This window comes from Drosophila navojoa, chromosome 4 (assembly GCF_054131105.1).
Source record: "Drosophila navojoa isolate 15081-1374.11 chromosome 4, UAZ_NAV_1.0, whole genome shotgun sequence".
Lineage (NCBI taxonomy): Eukaryota > Metazoa > Arthropoda > Insecta > Diptera > Drosophilidae > Drosophila > Drosophila navojoa.
In genome coordinates, this window is record NC_142892.1 from 21,834,865 (window position 1) to 21,849,507 (window position 14,643).

At 42.1% G+C, this 14,643-nt stretch overlaps 3 protein-coding genes across 4 annotated transcripts; 2 read left to right on the forward strand and 1 right to left on the reverse strand.

Annotated features, from left to right (window-relative positions):
• The first annotated feature begins 46 nt into the window (after positions 1 to 46).
• LOC108652146 (uncharacterized) lies at positions 47 to 1,710 on the forward strand. The gene has a single exon (XM_018102239.3). It carries the CDS (start codon positions 77 to 79, stop codon positions 662 to 664), a length of 588 nt encoding a protein of 195 aa, XP_017957728.1. The 5' UTR covers positions 47 to 76; the 3' UTR covers positions 665 to 1,710.
• On the forward strand, positions 1,481 to 10,484 carry LOC108652141 (uncharacterized). Of its 2 annotated transcripts, none has more exons than XM_018102233.3 (5): positions 1,481 to 1,549; positions 5,805 to 6,026; positions 8,035 to 8,358; positions 8,417 to 9,426; positions 9,483 to 10,484. In XM_018102233.3, exons 2-5 carry the CDS (start codon positions 5,850 to 5,852, stop codon positions 9,922 to 9,924), a joined length of 1,953 nt encoding a protein of 650 aa, XP_017957722.1. In that variant the 5' UTR covers positions 1,481 to 1,549; positions 5,805 to 5,849; the 3' UTR covers positions 9,925 to 10,484. The 2 variants fall into 2 exon arrangements, with proteins under 2 accessions (XP_017957722.1, XP_089116710.1); XM_089260584.1 differs by lacking the exon at positions 1,481 to 1,549 and adding an exon at positions 2,617 to 4,132.
• A 13-nt stretch (positions 10,485 to 10,497) lies between these two features.
• flr (actin-interacting protein 1 flr) lies at positions 10,498 to 14,427 on the reverse strand. The gene is made up of 7 exons (XM_018102235.3): positions 14,264 to 14,427; positions 13,811 to 13,932; positions 13,162 to 13,252; positions 12,480 to 12,743; positions 11,370 to 12,424; positions 11,158 to 11,308; positions 10,498 to 11,096 (listed from the first exon to the last, which is right to left on the reverse strand). Exons 1-7 carry the CDS (start codon positions 14,295 to 14,297, stop codon positions 10,987 to 10,989), a joined length of 1,827 nt encoding a protein of 608 aa, XP_017957724.1. The 5' UTR covers positions 14,298 to 14,427; the 3' UTR covers positions 10,498 to 10,986.
• Between the last annotated feature and the right edge of the window lie 216 nt (positions 14,428 to 14,643).

Below are 14,643 nucleotides of genomic sequence, written 5' to 3' on the forward strand. Positions count from 1 at the left end.
CATGACCTTGAACATAGATATATAAAGGCGAGAGCAAACCAAAATCAGCAACGAGCAGCTCAAGCTGAAGCCAAATATGAGTCAACAAGCAAAAGTCTCTGAGGTGCTCTGCCTGCTCGTCCTGGCGGGAGGACTACGTCCTTGTGCTGCGGAAGTATTTCAGCAATGCAACAACGTGGACGCGGATACATTTGTTATGGTCATCGAGGATTGCACAAGCTACATCTACTGCAATGGCGAGGACTCCTTCAGGGACAGCTGCCCAGACCAGACGTACTTCGATGCCGAGGCGCAGGAGTGTGCCTTTGACGATACGGGCATTTGCTTGAAGGCGGTGGAGGCAACAACAGTTGCAGCACCAGCAGCAGCAACAGCAGCAGCTGTAGATGAGACAACTAGTGACAACTCCGATGGAGTGCAGACTGATGCAGCAACCGATGCGCCCACCGATCCAGACTCGGAACAGCAGACGAAGCCAGCGGGCAATAGGCCGCACTGTGACTCCACTGGCGATGGCTACCACCCGCATCCAGAGCGCTGCGAGTACTACTATAGCTGCATCGCTGGCTACCTGACCATCGTGCGCTGTCCCTACAAGTACGGCTGGGATTATGCGCAGCAGCAGTGCAGGCCCCTGCCGGAGGCGCGATGCTTCAGTTCATAGAGCATGTAGGATCCATAGACTTAAGAATAGTATTGAGCTAACCCAGATTTACAAGGCAACTGTGCGAGCTGACAATAATAAATAAGTATTTCTGGCATTCTAACGAATTGAATAAGTGCAGTCTGTGAAGGGGATTCGGCCCAGCAGCACTGAGCGCCTCCAATGCGCTTCCATTTGTATTTGTCAGCCGTTGTCAACATAATTCAAGTCTCAACAGCAGGTACCAAAATTTATTTTTGTAACAATTTTTGTCTATTTTTTTTCTTGGCGGCTGCTTCCACATTTTTATTGCAAATTAATAATGCACACGAATTGCGAGAAACCCGTAAGAGTGTGAGTGTGTGTGCTTGTGTGTATTTTGGTGGGCATGTCAATTGTGTCTCGGCAGCAGATGGACTACGAGCTGATGCTCATTAATGTGTATTATGAATTAACAAATGTTTTGATTAACTAAATTTTGTAGCAGCCAATTAATTAAACAACAAATTTGTGAGTACAAAACAGCGGCAATTTCTCTTCAGCTGGCTTCGTCGAGCTGCTGCTCCCTGGCTGCTGCTGGCTGCGGCCGAGTGCTGCTACTAGCTGCGTGCTCATTAATTAGAACATGGAACCGACAACGATGCTGTTGATGAGATTGAGATCGTTAGAGGAGCAGAACCAAAGACAGCCAGAAAATACGACGACGGCGACGACGACGACGAGCGAGAAATCAAATCAACAAAACAAATGGCAACGGCGACAACAACAACAACATCGAATGGCACACAGCAAAAATTGTCAAGAGATGGACATTCGAAAAATAGAAAATCTCCAACTAAAACCGAAAGAATTGAAACATTTTCGGATATTTTCATTTCAGATGCGAGCGGCAAACGGTTAACAAAGGTGCGCGCTTTAGCCAAAAGCTAAATGCTAAAAAGAAAATCAGACTGAATTTTAAGAAAGTCTACGCGATGAAAACTCAAACGAAAACTGCGGAGCAAAAAGAAAAACTCGTGTTATTATGCCATGCAAGGATTCGAAAAGGATATAAAAATAATATAAAATATAATAATAAAAGTAAAAGAAACAGCAAACTCAAATAATTCACGTAAATGTGTTTTTGGTGCTCAAAAAACAATTGTTATTAATATTTAATGAATATAAAATAATATTACAACAAAAGCATTCAATATTATATTAATTAAAAATAATTATAATAAAAGAAAACTATATATAGAAAAATAAAAAAGTTTATAAAGCGCGTGGCAAGCAAATAAAATTATATGTAAATAGCAAAATATAATAGACGAATTTTGAATACACTCATCGAAACTATATTCAAAAATTATAAAATATAAATTTAAAAAATACATAAATAAAAAATAGAAATTTGTATTATTATTAAAATTTATTTCAGAAGAATTGAATAAAATTTTATTTAACTAGAAGGAGTTTAAATAATTATTTAATGAGAAAATGGGCCCAAGAAACGAAATAAGGAAAGAACGGATTGAGAGACAGTTAACATCCTCTGTTGCTTGAAATAGTTAATATACAATTTATAATTATTGATAAAAAAAAAAAAAAATTAAATACAAAAATATAAATATAAAATAAAAGTACGAATTCATTATAAAAAATTTTAATATATGTATATGTTAAAACAAAACAAATTTAACAAAAATATATAATATAAAAAATAAACATATATATTAGATATATATAAAAGCTACAAAAAAATTAATAATTTATAAATTTATAAAATAAAATTTCGTGTTGGAGATTTTGGAATTATTTATTTACTTTATTGACCAGATCCAAACTTAATAAAATGTCCATCTTTGAAGATAAAACAAAATTTGATATTTATAAATTGTGTGCAAAATTATTTAAATGCTAAGAAAATTTTTTAATAAGCAATATTGAAAGAAAGTGTATGTGCATTGTGCTTTAAAAATTTGCGCAAATCAAAGAAGATTTTATATATATTTCTATATGTATATCCTATAAAAAAACATACAAATAAAAAAGACTAATTTAGTTAAATAGAAATTTGTCTCTCGCACTCTCAACTAGAGGATTAAGTGGACTGTTTAGAATTTTTCATTAAGTGAAGAGAGGCAAATCAAAATACAAAGTATATTTGCAAACATAAAAACTTGTCAAAGGCATTAAATTTTTTGATCGTTAATAATCAACACGAGTTTTCGATTAAGTGGAGGGAAAACTCAAGTGAAAATGCCAACCAGAGAAAATATACAAAAGAAAAGTTTGTGTTTAATAAACCAAATGGACAAGGGGAGAGAATTAAACAAACAGTTCGTGTTTGAGTCGATGACAAATTGAATTCCAGACGAAAAATACCCTTAGGTTTACTTGGACCTAGGCCTATTAATAATCTGGCCGGGTAGTCGCAAAAAAAAAAAAAAAGGAAAAACGAAAAACTGGACTGACTCAACTAAAATATAAAATACATAAAATATATAATATAACAACATAAAAATCATAGAAAATATTCAACAAACACAAATTCGTGGACAGAAATTTATGCGCGTCGCTTTTGTTATGGAACAAATGAAAATTAAAACCAGGCAGTAAATAAGATATATAAATAATAAAATGAGAGAAGAACGAAATCCTTTTGGTGTTTCTATGGAATGACAACGCGGCGTATGAGCGATTATGTGTAAAATATTACGCATCAACGCGTAGCCAAGTGGAATGGAATGGAATGAGAGGGCAGGGGGGGGCGAAGGGTGATGATGAAATCACGAAATCACTTGACAAAGACAGCACTTGGACAACAAATCAAAATAGACAGGCTGGCGAGAGCGTTTAGCACAGTTCTAGTGGCGGCTATTTAAAAATACATACATAAGGCAACTGAAACTAATTTCGGAATATATCAAGTAAAATCTGAGCAAAAAATAAAAGAAGAAGCGACAACAGCCAACAAAAAAAAAATAAAAAAAAAATGCCAAAGAGTTACGGAAAAGACACTATCTGTGTGAACGAGCGCCAAAAAGGCCATACCCCAGGCCAGGGCGTCCTTCTGCCCCTTCCCCCACCCCCATCCCGTTCGCTTGCCCGTCTGTCCGCCTGCTCTACGGTTACCCTGGCTCTGGTATTCTTCTGCCTTCGTCGCTCAATAGAAAAATGCTTAGATGCGATTTTCACTCGCTGTGCACATAATGGAATGAAGAAAATTCCGTCTGTCGGCAACAACAGCAACAACCACAACCACAACAACAACAACAAATCGCATGCTGGGCACCAAGCAGCTAGCAAAGATGTCGTAGTTGTCACTTTCGGGGCCTCCAATGAGTTGCAGTTTGCGATTCTCACACAGTTTGTGTGCTATGCACGCCCGATGCACACACGAAAATAGCCCTCGGACAAAAGTAGTGGGTTACCCATCCAATACCACCACCACCAGCACCACCAGCACCAGCACCACCAACAATCAACACTCGCAGCCAGCACTAAGTAGTTTTGCATGGCATCTAGTATAACCGCAATGGCTAAACAATGGAAATTGGCAGATTTATAGCACAGCCCAGAAACCCACAGATCTAGACAGAGACAGACATATAGCCAGGCCAGAACGAATCACATAAGAGATCAGAGACCAGCCGACAACAAGTCTTGGTGACAAGCCAGCGAATACCCTGTAGACAGTAGTTGTAACTGATCCCATTCGAAGTCTCTATGAAATATTGATATTTTTTATTTGTATTGCATATGATACACATGGCCAAGTTGATGATAATATAAAAACCAACATATCGATATTTATCGACTTTTGTGTGCCTCATTGAGTAGACAGGAGCCAAGAATTTGAGGGTTCTAATTGCCAATAATACTCATATTAAGGCTACAATTTCTCATAATATAAATATAAACATATCGATATATATCGATGTGTACAGCATATGTATTAAGGATACCCAAGAGAGTCATTGCTAAATAGATAAATTAACCATATTAATTTCAAGTTTATGTGTTTAATAAAATATATAGATATTTACCGTAGATATTATCATTACGTCTGTAAGATTCACGCCTGGACGAAGCGACAGACGCATAGTCTATTTATTTTTGTTGACGCTAATTAGAAAAATACAATTAAAAGAGAAATATGTTTATTGTAGTGCCTCCTTCACCCATCATACTCTTTAGTTACTCATTCTTAATGGGAACAGGGTATTAGAACGGGTACAAAAACAACAAGTTCAGCAAATTAATTTTATTTAAATAAATTTAATTTAATTGCCAGCCAAAGCGAGCGCTAAGCCCCTGCACGCTCAAACATCATCTCATAGCGTCACATCGCATGTGTATATGTATGTGTGTGTGTGTGTGTGTGTGTGTGTGTGTGTGTGTGTGTGTGTGTGTGTGTGTTCCTATTGTTGCTGTTGTTGTTATCTCCTCCTCTTGGCATCTTTTATTGTAATTTAGCTCTGTCAACTGGGTCTCTGGCTATACTCACAAAATAACCTCTAGGCATATAGAAACCAAACGAGAATCCCACCTTGGAATGCATGCGAATGCTGGCAGTTCAATTGCCAAGGGAAAACGAGCAGAAATATATAAAATATCGAGATCGTGTGATCTGATCTAGTTAATAGATTCTTAAATTAGTCAATTACCTATTTTTTGCCCCATCCCAAAAGCTCTTTGGCTGCCCTTTCTAGTCCTGAAGCCAAATCAATTTCCGTGAATCGATTCAATATTTATATTACCTTCAACTTTCCGCTTCTTGTCTGCTGTCTCTCTCGGACATAGCCATGTCACACTCGAGACGCACACAGGTTCAACTACATCACAGCTATTCATATCGTGGCTAAGCATACCGAGGCGTATGAGTAATATGCCAAGTGCTACGACACAATACGTATACGCCGCGTGCACGCCTCGGACAGCCGCGAGAGTCGGCACAGAGATCAACGCTCTATAAAGAGCACTCGGCGGATCTCTTAGCGAATGAGTGTGAGAGCAAATGCTCACAAAACATAAACAAATAAAACCGACAGCAAGACAAACAAACAAATTATGAAAAGAAAATAATCGAAACGAAAATTGAGATTGCAAAATGCGCGCGATTTGACAGCGGAAAACATGCAGAAAATACTTAAAGGATTCTTAACCTATCTTGCAGAGCCATTTATGTGAGGGACCCACGGGCGCACAATCTTCATGAATTATGGAACATGTAAACACAACAAATACGAGGCAACAGCAACAGCAACAGCAACTGCAACAGCAACAACAACAGCAACGCCAGCAACAGCAACAGCAGCTGCAGCAACATCAACTGGAGCAACAGCAACAACACAGCGACAATCAGCAACAATTCTGCCTGCGATGGCATAATCATCAAGTGAGTTAAGCGTCAAATGATCATATACATATATTTAATTAATAAATAATACTTTATATGCATGCATTCGTGAATAATTGAATATTAAATTTCTATGAAATGTTTTTGCTTTAATGGATGTGAGCAATTTTTAGAGATTGAAGAGTAAAGGAATCTAAAGTAAAATTGACTACGAAATAAGCTGAGAAAGTTAGCGATTGATTCTCATTAAGATGTGTGTGAGACATTTTGTTAAAATCTAACATATAGATATACGATTTTGATAGGTCACACAACAAAATGTTTATAACACGTGCATACAAAATGTTGTACAAATCGTGTAACATAAAAACTATTTTAATATTGCTATAAACACACTATTTCCCAAGTGTTATACACACACTATGCTAGAAACACATATGCATATACACACTTCTATATAACAAAGTTTAACTATTTTCTGTTATATGCTATATAACAATTTATTTTATTATTTATTTAGCCTGGGTTCTTATTAAACATAAACTATTACTATGGTATAATCCACGTACTTACAGTAGTATAAGAACTGTTATACAAAAATACAATTCCATAGTTACATGAAATATTTTGATGATGTAAACTAAGTATTTTGCAGTATTTCTACTGTAGTATTCGTACTTTCCCAAAGCGTGATACACAAAAATAATAATGCAATAACTAATGTTTTACAAACTATACATGTTTATATACATAGCAACAAAACGTGTATTACAGTTCAAAAGTATATAACGGTTTGTTTCTATATACGTTTCTGTTAAATTGTATACCTTCAATTTGACAAAGTCCGCGTTATTGTTCTTTTGTTAAATGAAAAGTATACTGTATAACACTTTTTTAACTTCTATATAACAATATATACTTTAATAAAATTATGGGAAAGTAATGCTATGAATATAAAATATTTAATTGACATGACTAAAGTGTATAATACTCTGTTAGTTCTAGTGCAAATAATCCACTTTACTGTTATACACAAATGTTATATATAGTGTTCTGTAGTGTTACTCACATTTTGTTGCTCACATTATTTTCATATAACTCTCCAATGTTATCAATCAACGAGATCCTTTCCGAGCTACGAATATACGTATATACCCAATGTATTCTGCTATATGATATATCTATGTTATTTAACAAGAATTCCCAAAAGTGATTTTCGCTTTGAATTTCCAATCGGCAACTCGGCTTGCTGAATGAACCATACATTAATAATACGTTCCGTTGACTTCAGGTGCCATTAATTCCGAGCTACTTAGATCATCCTATGATTTATTGGCTCCAATGGCCACTGGTCCCGTATCTTAAATGAATATAAATGAATGTTTTTAATAGACATGGTCAGCAAGAGCCAGTTTGCGCGGCGTATTAGCCAAAGGCTTGGCCTCGCTCGTAAAATTGACTGGACATCGTTCAGAAGAGGCGACCAAAGAAATGTCACCCATCTATATATAGGGTAGATAGATATATTGTATAAATATATACATATATACATACATATGTATATATATATTCTTATTCACACATAGTTTTCCGCGTTTCATATATACTGACAATTTCGCTGTTGGAGGGAGCACAGGCAGTCGACCACAAAGCTGTCCAAAATAGCCAAAAGTCGAAAGAAGAAAAACAAAATAACAAAAAAAAGAAAAGGAAAATTTTCAAATAAATGAAATGCTCATTGCAATTGCCAAAATCCAAAGAATTTTTACTAGCAACTAAATCTAATTTCGAACGCGACGCAGTTGCAATTAATGCTCAGCTGCCATTAAGTGTCGCCTGCTGCATCTGCTCCAAATGTTTTCCGGGCCCCTAGCCTAGGGCATCGAATCACAATTTTAGCCAGCAGCCAGCCAGGCAGGCAGCTGGCCAAATCTACTCTATACTATTTATAAGATTAGCTGACCCAATTGCCCTCGGCTGCAAGAGAGAACTGCAGATTGGCAGCACTTACAACTCATGCCTCGATCCCACTGGCTCTCGATTCCAGACCAGCTTGCTGAGCACTCTGCCGGTGCTGCTGGACCAGTCCCAGCTGACGGACGTCACCATTTCGGCAGAGGGGCGTCTGCTGCGCGCCCATCGCGTGGTGCTCAGCGCCTGCAGCAGCTTCTTCATGGAAATCTTCCGCGCACTGGAGGCCCACAATCACCCGGTCATCATCATACCGGGCGCCAGCTTCGGCGCCATCGTTGCACTGCTCACGTTCATGTACTCGGGCGAGGTGAATGTCTACGAGGAGCAGATACCCATGTTGCTCAATCTGGCCGAGACTCTGGGCATCAAGGGACTGGCCGATGTGCACAATAACAATGTAAATATATATGCATAGTCCTTGCTGAACCCAGCTCAGTTCTCCTGCCTCCTTTCAGCTACCCAAGACAGCGAAAGGTACGCCGACTGCCTGCATGGAGCCGGCCGGCGTGGACAAGCCACTGGCGTTCGATGCCACTCCGACGGCATCGCCCGCGGCCACGCCCACGGTCACACCAAGAGCCACGCCCACGCCAGCAAGTACGCCCACGCTGGGCATGTCGAGTGCCACGCTGCAGGCGCCGCTGCTGGCCAATAAGCTGGGCTCGCCCCTGGAGAATTTCTTTCTGAAGTCGCTGCAGTTCTATCCGAATCTCTTGCCGCAGCCCCTGAACTTCTCGCAGACGGCGCTGAACAAGACCACGGAGCTGCTGGCCAAGTACCAGCAGCAGTGCCAGCTCTATCAGAGCAACCTCGAGGAGGAGGAGTGCTACGGCCAAGCCAAGCGCCTGAAGACGGGCAGCGGCGGGGCGCCAGGAGGCGCCAGCAATTCACAGAAGGACATCAAGCGCATAGACAAAATCGTGGAGAATCTGAGGACGAGCAGCAGCAGCAGTAAGTCGCCCATGGAGTGCGGTGCCGCGAACTCGATTGTGGCCACATCTCCTGTGACCCTGGCGCCACAGGCCATGTCGCACTTCTCGCCCCAGCTGCCCGTGGTGAAGACGTCGCCCAGCTACAGCAGTTCCCTGAATCCCGCCGGCCATCTGTACAGCGGCGCCAAGCTGCCGAGCTACAGCGCAGCTGCCACGCCCACAACCGCACAGCAAGCCGCCCAGTCGCACCTGGCCAGTCCGCCCTACATAACGCCCGAGGATCACGTCAAGCTGCAGCAGCACATCGAGCAGTACGCGGCCTGCCAGCGCGAGGCGGCGGCTGCTGCTGCGGCTGGCCAGTTGATCAGCACCAAGTCGGAGCCGAACCTGCTGTCGCTGAGCGCCGAGAAGATGGTGACGCCCAGCAAGCCGCCATCCAACTCCAAGCTCTATGCCACCTGCTTCATCTGCCACAAGCAGCTGAGCAATCAATACAATCTGCGAGTGCATCTGGAGACCCACCAGAACGTGCGGTAAGAGCAGCAGAGATTCCACATCATTCCGAAAACTGACTCCGAGTCCCTTTCAGCTATGCCTGCAATGTCTGCTCCCATGTGTCGCGCAGCAAGGATGCCTTGCGCAAGCACGTCAGCTATCGGCATCCGGGCGCGCCGTCGCCCTGCGAGAACGAGGCGCGGCGCAAGCGCGTCACCAAGCTGGCAGCTCAATCGATCTCCGCCAGTGCACCGACGGCGACGGCAACCAGCGGCGACTTGGCTGCGGGCGAGGTACCCAGCGCAGGCTCTGGTTCCGGCGCTGCCCCTGGCTCCGGCTCTGGTCCAGCTTCGCTCTCCGGCAACCCGTATCTGTTTCTACCCAATCAGTTTCAGCTGGCCGCTGCAGCAGCTGCCGTAGCCGTGGCCGAGTCGAATACGGATGTGGCTCACGAGGGGCCCGTGTCCATGAAGAGTGTAACTCCCGTCGCTCGCAATGGGGAGGCCGGCAGCGAGACGGACACCACAGCCATCTGAAGCAGCGCGCAGATCAACTTCCTCACACACATACGCATGCACACACACACGCACATACACACGCTCACAAACACGCTCTCACTTGAAATTAACCCCACCGTCTTAGACCCGGCTGTGATACTTAGCACAATTCGTCGACTTAATTTGAATTTATTCTCTCGTTAATTTTAGCGCCATTTGTTAGAGTTTCGCTTGCACTTATCGATAGGCGAGAACGCTTCGATAGGCCTGTAAGTGGTGGCATCACTGTCACAGTTTGAGGGTGACACGCGCTAACAGTTTGGGCAGCACTGAGTGCAGGCACCCTAAACTGTTTGCGCGAGATCTGAAACTGTAATATTGCGAGGCTTTCGTTTTACCTTCTACAAAGACCAATACACACACACACTCACAAACATACACACGCCTACACATTCTAATAAATTAAGAGCACTTTTTATAAATATTATAATTATATATACCAAGAAAACACGCACACACACATGCACACAAAAAGACAAGGTGAAGACCTACAAAAAACCAACAAGCAAAATAAATTTTAAGCCACAAAAAATACACAATGTGTTGGAGACGTATTGTTATTTTCATGCAAAAACTAGTTTATTTCATTTCATAATACAATAATTTACGTACGCTGGCGCACTTTATACATATATGTTTAAACTGTATTTCAGTTGTATAAGTATCAAAAAATTTCTTTAAAACACATACAAGCATAATGAAGTGGGTTCGGGTTGAAATATTCAAGTGTTGTGAACAGAGAAGCTTTATCAATGATATGATTAGCGGCAAAACTTTGAGCTTAAAATTAGAGGACTAAATGAGTGCATTATATAAATATCTAAATGTAAGAAATACATGCACTTAAATGAAATGAAGCTGATATCGAAGACGATGCCAAAATAGGAACTCGGCAACTCGCGGCAATTTAAGGGGATTTTAAATGAATCCGTTTCTCTCCTCCGTTCCGTTCCCTCTTCCTGATTAAGTATAAAAATACGCGCTGGCTGCGCTTTTTCTTTTGTTTTTTGTTTTCGTTGTTCTGTTCTCTATTGGCATGATTTAAATAGTTTCGACGTGCCAGACTTTGGTGTTGCAATCCTGACCAGTGGAGATCACAGTGTTGTTGTCCAGCCACACAAGGCGTGTAATTTGCGATTGAGGATGCGCATCTAAAAGAGCAATAAAATATCATTTATTTGACATAGAGTAAAAGTGTTAGCATTGGCTTACTCTTGATAATGGTGTGCTTGGCTGGATTGCTCACAGACCAAATAATAATAGTAGTATCAAGCGAACCGCTTGCTACCAGCAGCGAGTTGGGTGACCAGGCCACAGTGTTGACACGCGCATTATGGAAGCCCCATTCCTTGTTGTGAGCCGGCTGCAGTAGCAAAGGAGAAGAAGTTAGACTACAGTTCTATAGGTTATTAGCCTTCTCTCACCTTATATTCCTCCACTGAGTACAGCACAACCTTGCGATGAGCATCACAGGCAACCAAATACTTTTGATCCGGCGAATATGCGACATCGGTGACGGCGCCCAGATGCTCTAGTTCAGTCTTCAGCTCCAACGTGCCGTCTTTTAGTGCATAGATATGCAGCTTCTGATCATCACCGCCGACAGCCACATCCAAAGTCTCCGAGTTTGTGGCTATGGAGCTGGCCTCGTATTTGATGGGCAGCGAGAAGATCTTCTTCTGGCCCTGCACCAGGGTGATGTCCTTAATGCACGCCACAGCGATGATGTTTTCACTGCGCAAGATGGCCAAGCCGCGAGGCTGGCAATTCAACTTGACCACATAGTCCGTGTAGCTGTTGGCCTCGACGCTGAACTGGCGTAAGCTATCGTCAATGCCACACGTATAGACGAACTCATCCCAGGCGGCGATGCCGTTTATCTGATTGCCATGACCAGTGCCGGTAACGCGATCGTTAGTGCCGTTACCGGAGTTCCAGTTGGTCACAATGCCGTCATGGCTGCCCGTATAGATAGTGCTGCGATCATCACTCAAGGCCAACACCGTTATTGGCTTGTTGTGGCCCTTGACCACTCGCAACGGTTTGCTGGGATCGTCCACATTCAAATAGGTAATGATGCCAGAAAGCGAGACGGTGATCAGGTGCTCCCCCTGCCACAGGCACGACACCTGCTGATCATCCACGGTATTGCCCATGACAAACTCGCTGATCAGCTCGCGCGACTCCACCTGCCAGAGGCGGCAGGTCTTGTCGCCCGAGCAGGTGAGCAGCTGAGTGCTGTCCGGCTTCCATGCGACGGCATAGACGCCACCCTTGTGCGCTGGTGAGCCGAATTCGCCTACGAGATCCGAGCTGGTTGCATCGTACAAAAACACTTTGCCGTCAAAGCCCGCCGAGGCAAAGAACTTGCCATCCGGCGAGTAGCGCACGGCCTGTACAAAGCGTGAATGGTCCTGCTTAGTCATCTTAAACTTGAATGGAGGGCCTTCGAAAACGCCAATCGTGTTATCCTCGCTGCCTGCAATTCTACGGATTAGTCGAGCGCAATATATGAAATATATAGAATGGCATACCAGTCACAATCCGGAACGGTCTGGTCGGCTTAAAGTCCACCGAGTTGATGGGCTTGGACTGTCCACTGATTTCACCCACGGATGTGCCCGTCTCGGACATGAACACATGGCCGAACCGCTCGCGTCCCTCGCCTACAGCGACCATGCGCTGATTGTCCGCTGACCAGCTAATGTCCTTGATGGGTCCTGCGATCGGCTGGAATTCATTCTTCAGCAAATGCTCCTTATTGACGGTATCCCAAATGCGAATCTTGCCCGAGGCATCTGCGAGGCGATAAGAGAGTATCGTAAGTGAGCGTCATATTATGCATACATGCATATTATGTGTATCAAAAAAAGCCCATTCCTAATCAGTTTTCCATTGATTCCAATCAGGTTCGTAAGTAAAGATAGACGATTGTATTCAAAGCAAGATAACATCAATGGAAAATCAAGGTAACATTTACTTAAATATTCGGCTTCAGCTACATATATATGTACATACATATATATACTTTAATCAAAAAAAAGCTGTTCTGTTATGGCTTCTGTGCAATTTCTTTCATTATGTTTCAGTCCTCTTTGCAGGCGATAAGATATACTCCATATATGTTGTATGGTAATATTGGATTGGCAGCTGACGTGAGTCAGGGCCATTTTTGTTGATGGTGATTTTTAAGGCTTCTTGCCAGTTGAGACTTACCGCCGGATGCAATGTAGAAGCCGCTGGGCGAATACTTGGCCACATTGACTGCACACGAGTGTTCCGTGTAGACATCGGCAATCGCTGGGTTCTGGACAGGCGATGATGGTAATCGGAGCGTGACACGAGGCAAATCAAGAAAAGGCGCACAAATAAAAAATTCAACAAATTAATAAATTCATATTTACAAACAAATTTGTTTGCGATGAAGAGAATGGGGAAGCGCAGGCGGACGGGGAACAGCAGCAGCAACGGCAGCAAAGCAACATCATAATTATGTTGCGTGGGCAGTGGAACAAGAGACAGATAAAAAGGAAGAGAGAAAGGGGGAGAGCAAGAGGCAGTGTGAGAGCGAAATTTCTGTTTGTTTTTGTGAATATAAGCCGTGCCGGCCATATAGCAATATATACACATATATACATAAATGAAGCTATACATACAGATGTGTGGTAAATAAATATAGAACAGCCAACACAGACACAAACACATGCAAATAGAATGATCGCTGTCAAGTGGAAAATAACGCTTGAAAATTGCAGCTGCCGTGCGCTGTCCAAAAATAAAACAATATTTGCTTTTTGGAGCAGACGTCTCATATTATTCGTTATTCCTGCCCAATTTGAGAGGATATCAAATGTTCTTTTCTTACCTCAATATTTCTTATTATCACCGAATTGCCATTGGTGTACAAAAAGTTCTTGCCCTTGGGATCGGAGCCCAAAACAATGGGTTGGCCACGTTGGGTGCGAGGCAGCGTCGCATAGATATTTTCTGCAAAATAAAATTATTAAAATCCAAATCGAGTTTGAAAATCAATGTAGAAAATGTAAACTGCCTCAAGATAGACAGAGAACAGGGTGCGGTCGACCGGCGGACGTTTAGCCGGTTTACCAAAGAATGCTTTCACCGGGTCAAGGGCTATTCCCCGCTACCCGCACTTTGTTTATCTAAACACAGCGCTGCGACGACGAATGCGTGAATGCCATTTATGGTCATATCAGAGTGCTTCCGCTGTTTTTACCGTTGCCGGCTGACTCATTTTCACCGTCGCTATTTGCTTTCTGAATATTTGTATGGACTTTTTGAAACTAATGTTACTCACTGTTTTCGTAGTCGGGTTTTTGTGGTTGCGCCATTTCACTTCTTTTAGTGGCTTAATAGTTCTTATTGGCTCTGTATATATAGTAAATTGTGGTATTTGCACAAAAACACCCGCACTTGCACTGTATGAGACCAGGGATGTCAAACACTGTAGAAGACTTTCGTTGTTGTTTAGTTTAACAGCGGAAAGCGATTAACATTTGTCTGTAATGCTATTAATAGAATCACTAACCAGAGATGTATTAGACGTGTATGTGTTCTCTGGTTAGTGATATTACTTTATTTCGGTTAATTTAAAAAACAAAACAAAAATGAAAACTCAGTCTTTTTTAATATGTATGTTATTTCCTATTATTATATTATGAAACTAATGGCTAAAAT

What these genes read in the sequence shown, in the direction of transcription:
- flr (XM_018102235.3), bottom strand. Translation starts at nt 14,297, where the DNA reads ATGGCGCAACCACAAAAACCCGACTACGAAAACA. An exon ending in AAAACCCGACTACGAAAACA is followed by an intron (nt 13,933 to 14,263) that starts GTGAGTAACATT and finishes TTTATTTTGCAG; the next exon opens with AAAATATCTATGCGACGCTG. An exon ending in TGATAATAAGAAATATTGAG is followed by an intron (nt 13,253 to 13,810) that starts GTAAGAAAAGAA and finishes TCGCCTGTCCAG; the next exon opens with AACCCAGCGATTGCCGATGT.
- LOC108652146 (XM_018102239.3), top strand. Translation starts at nt 77, where the DNA reads ATGAGTCAACAAGCAAAAGTCTCTGAGGTGCTCTGCCTGCTCGTCCTG.
- LOC108652141 (XM_018102233.3), top strand. Translation starts at nt 5,850, where the DNA reads ATGGAACATGTAAACACAACAAATACGAGGCAACAGCAACAGCAACAG. An exon ending in TGCGATGGCATAATCATCAA is followed by an intron (nt 6,027 to 8,034) that starts GTGAGTTAAGCG and finishes TCTCGATTCCAG; the next exon opens with ACCAGCTTGCTGAGCACTCT. An exon ending in CCGATGTGCACAATAACAAT is followed by an intron (nt 8,359 to 8,416) that starts GTAAATATATAT and finishes GCCTCCTTTCAG; the next exon opens with CTACCCAAGACAGCGAAAGG.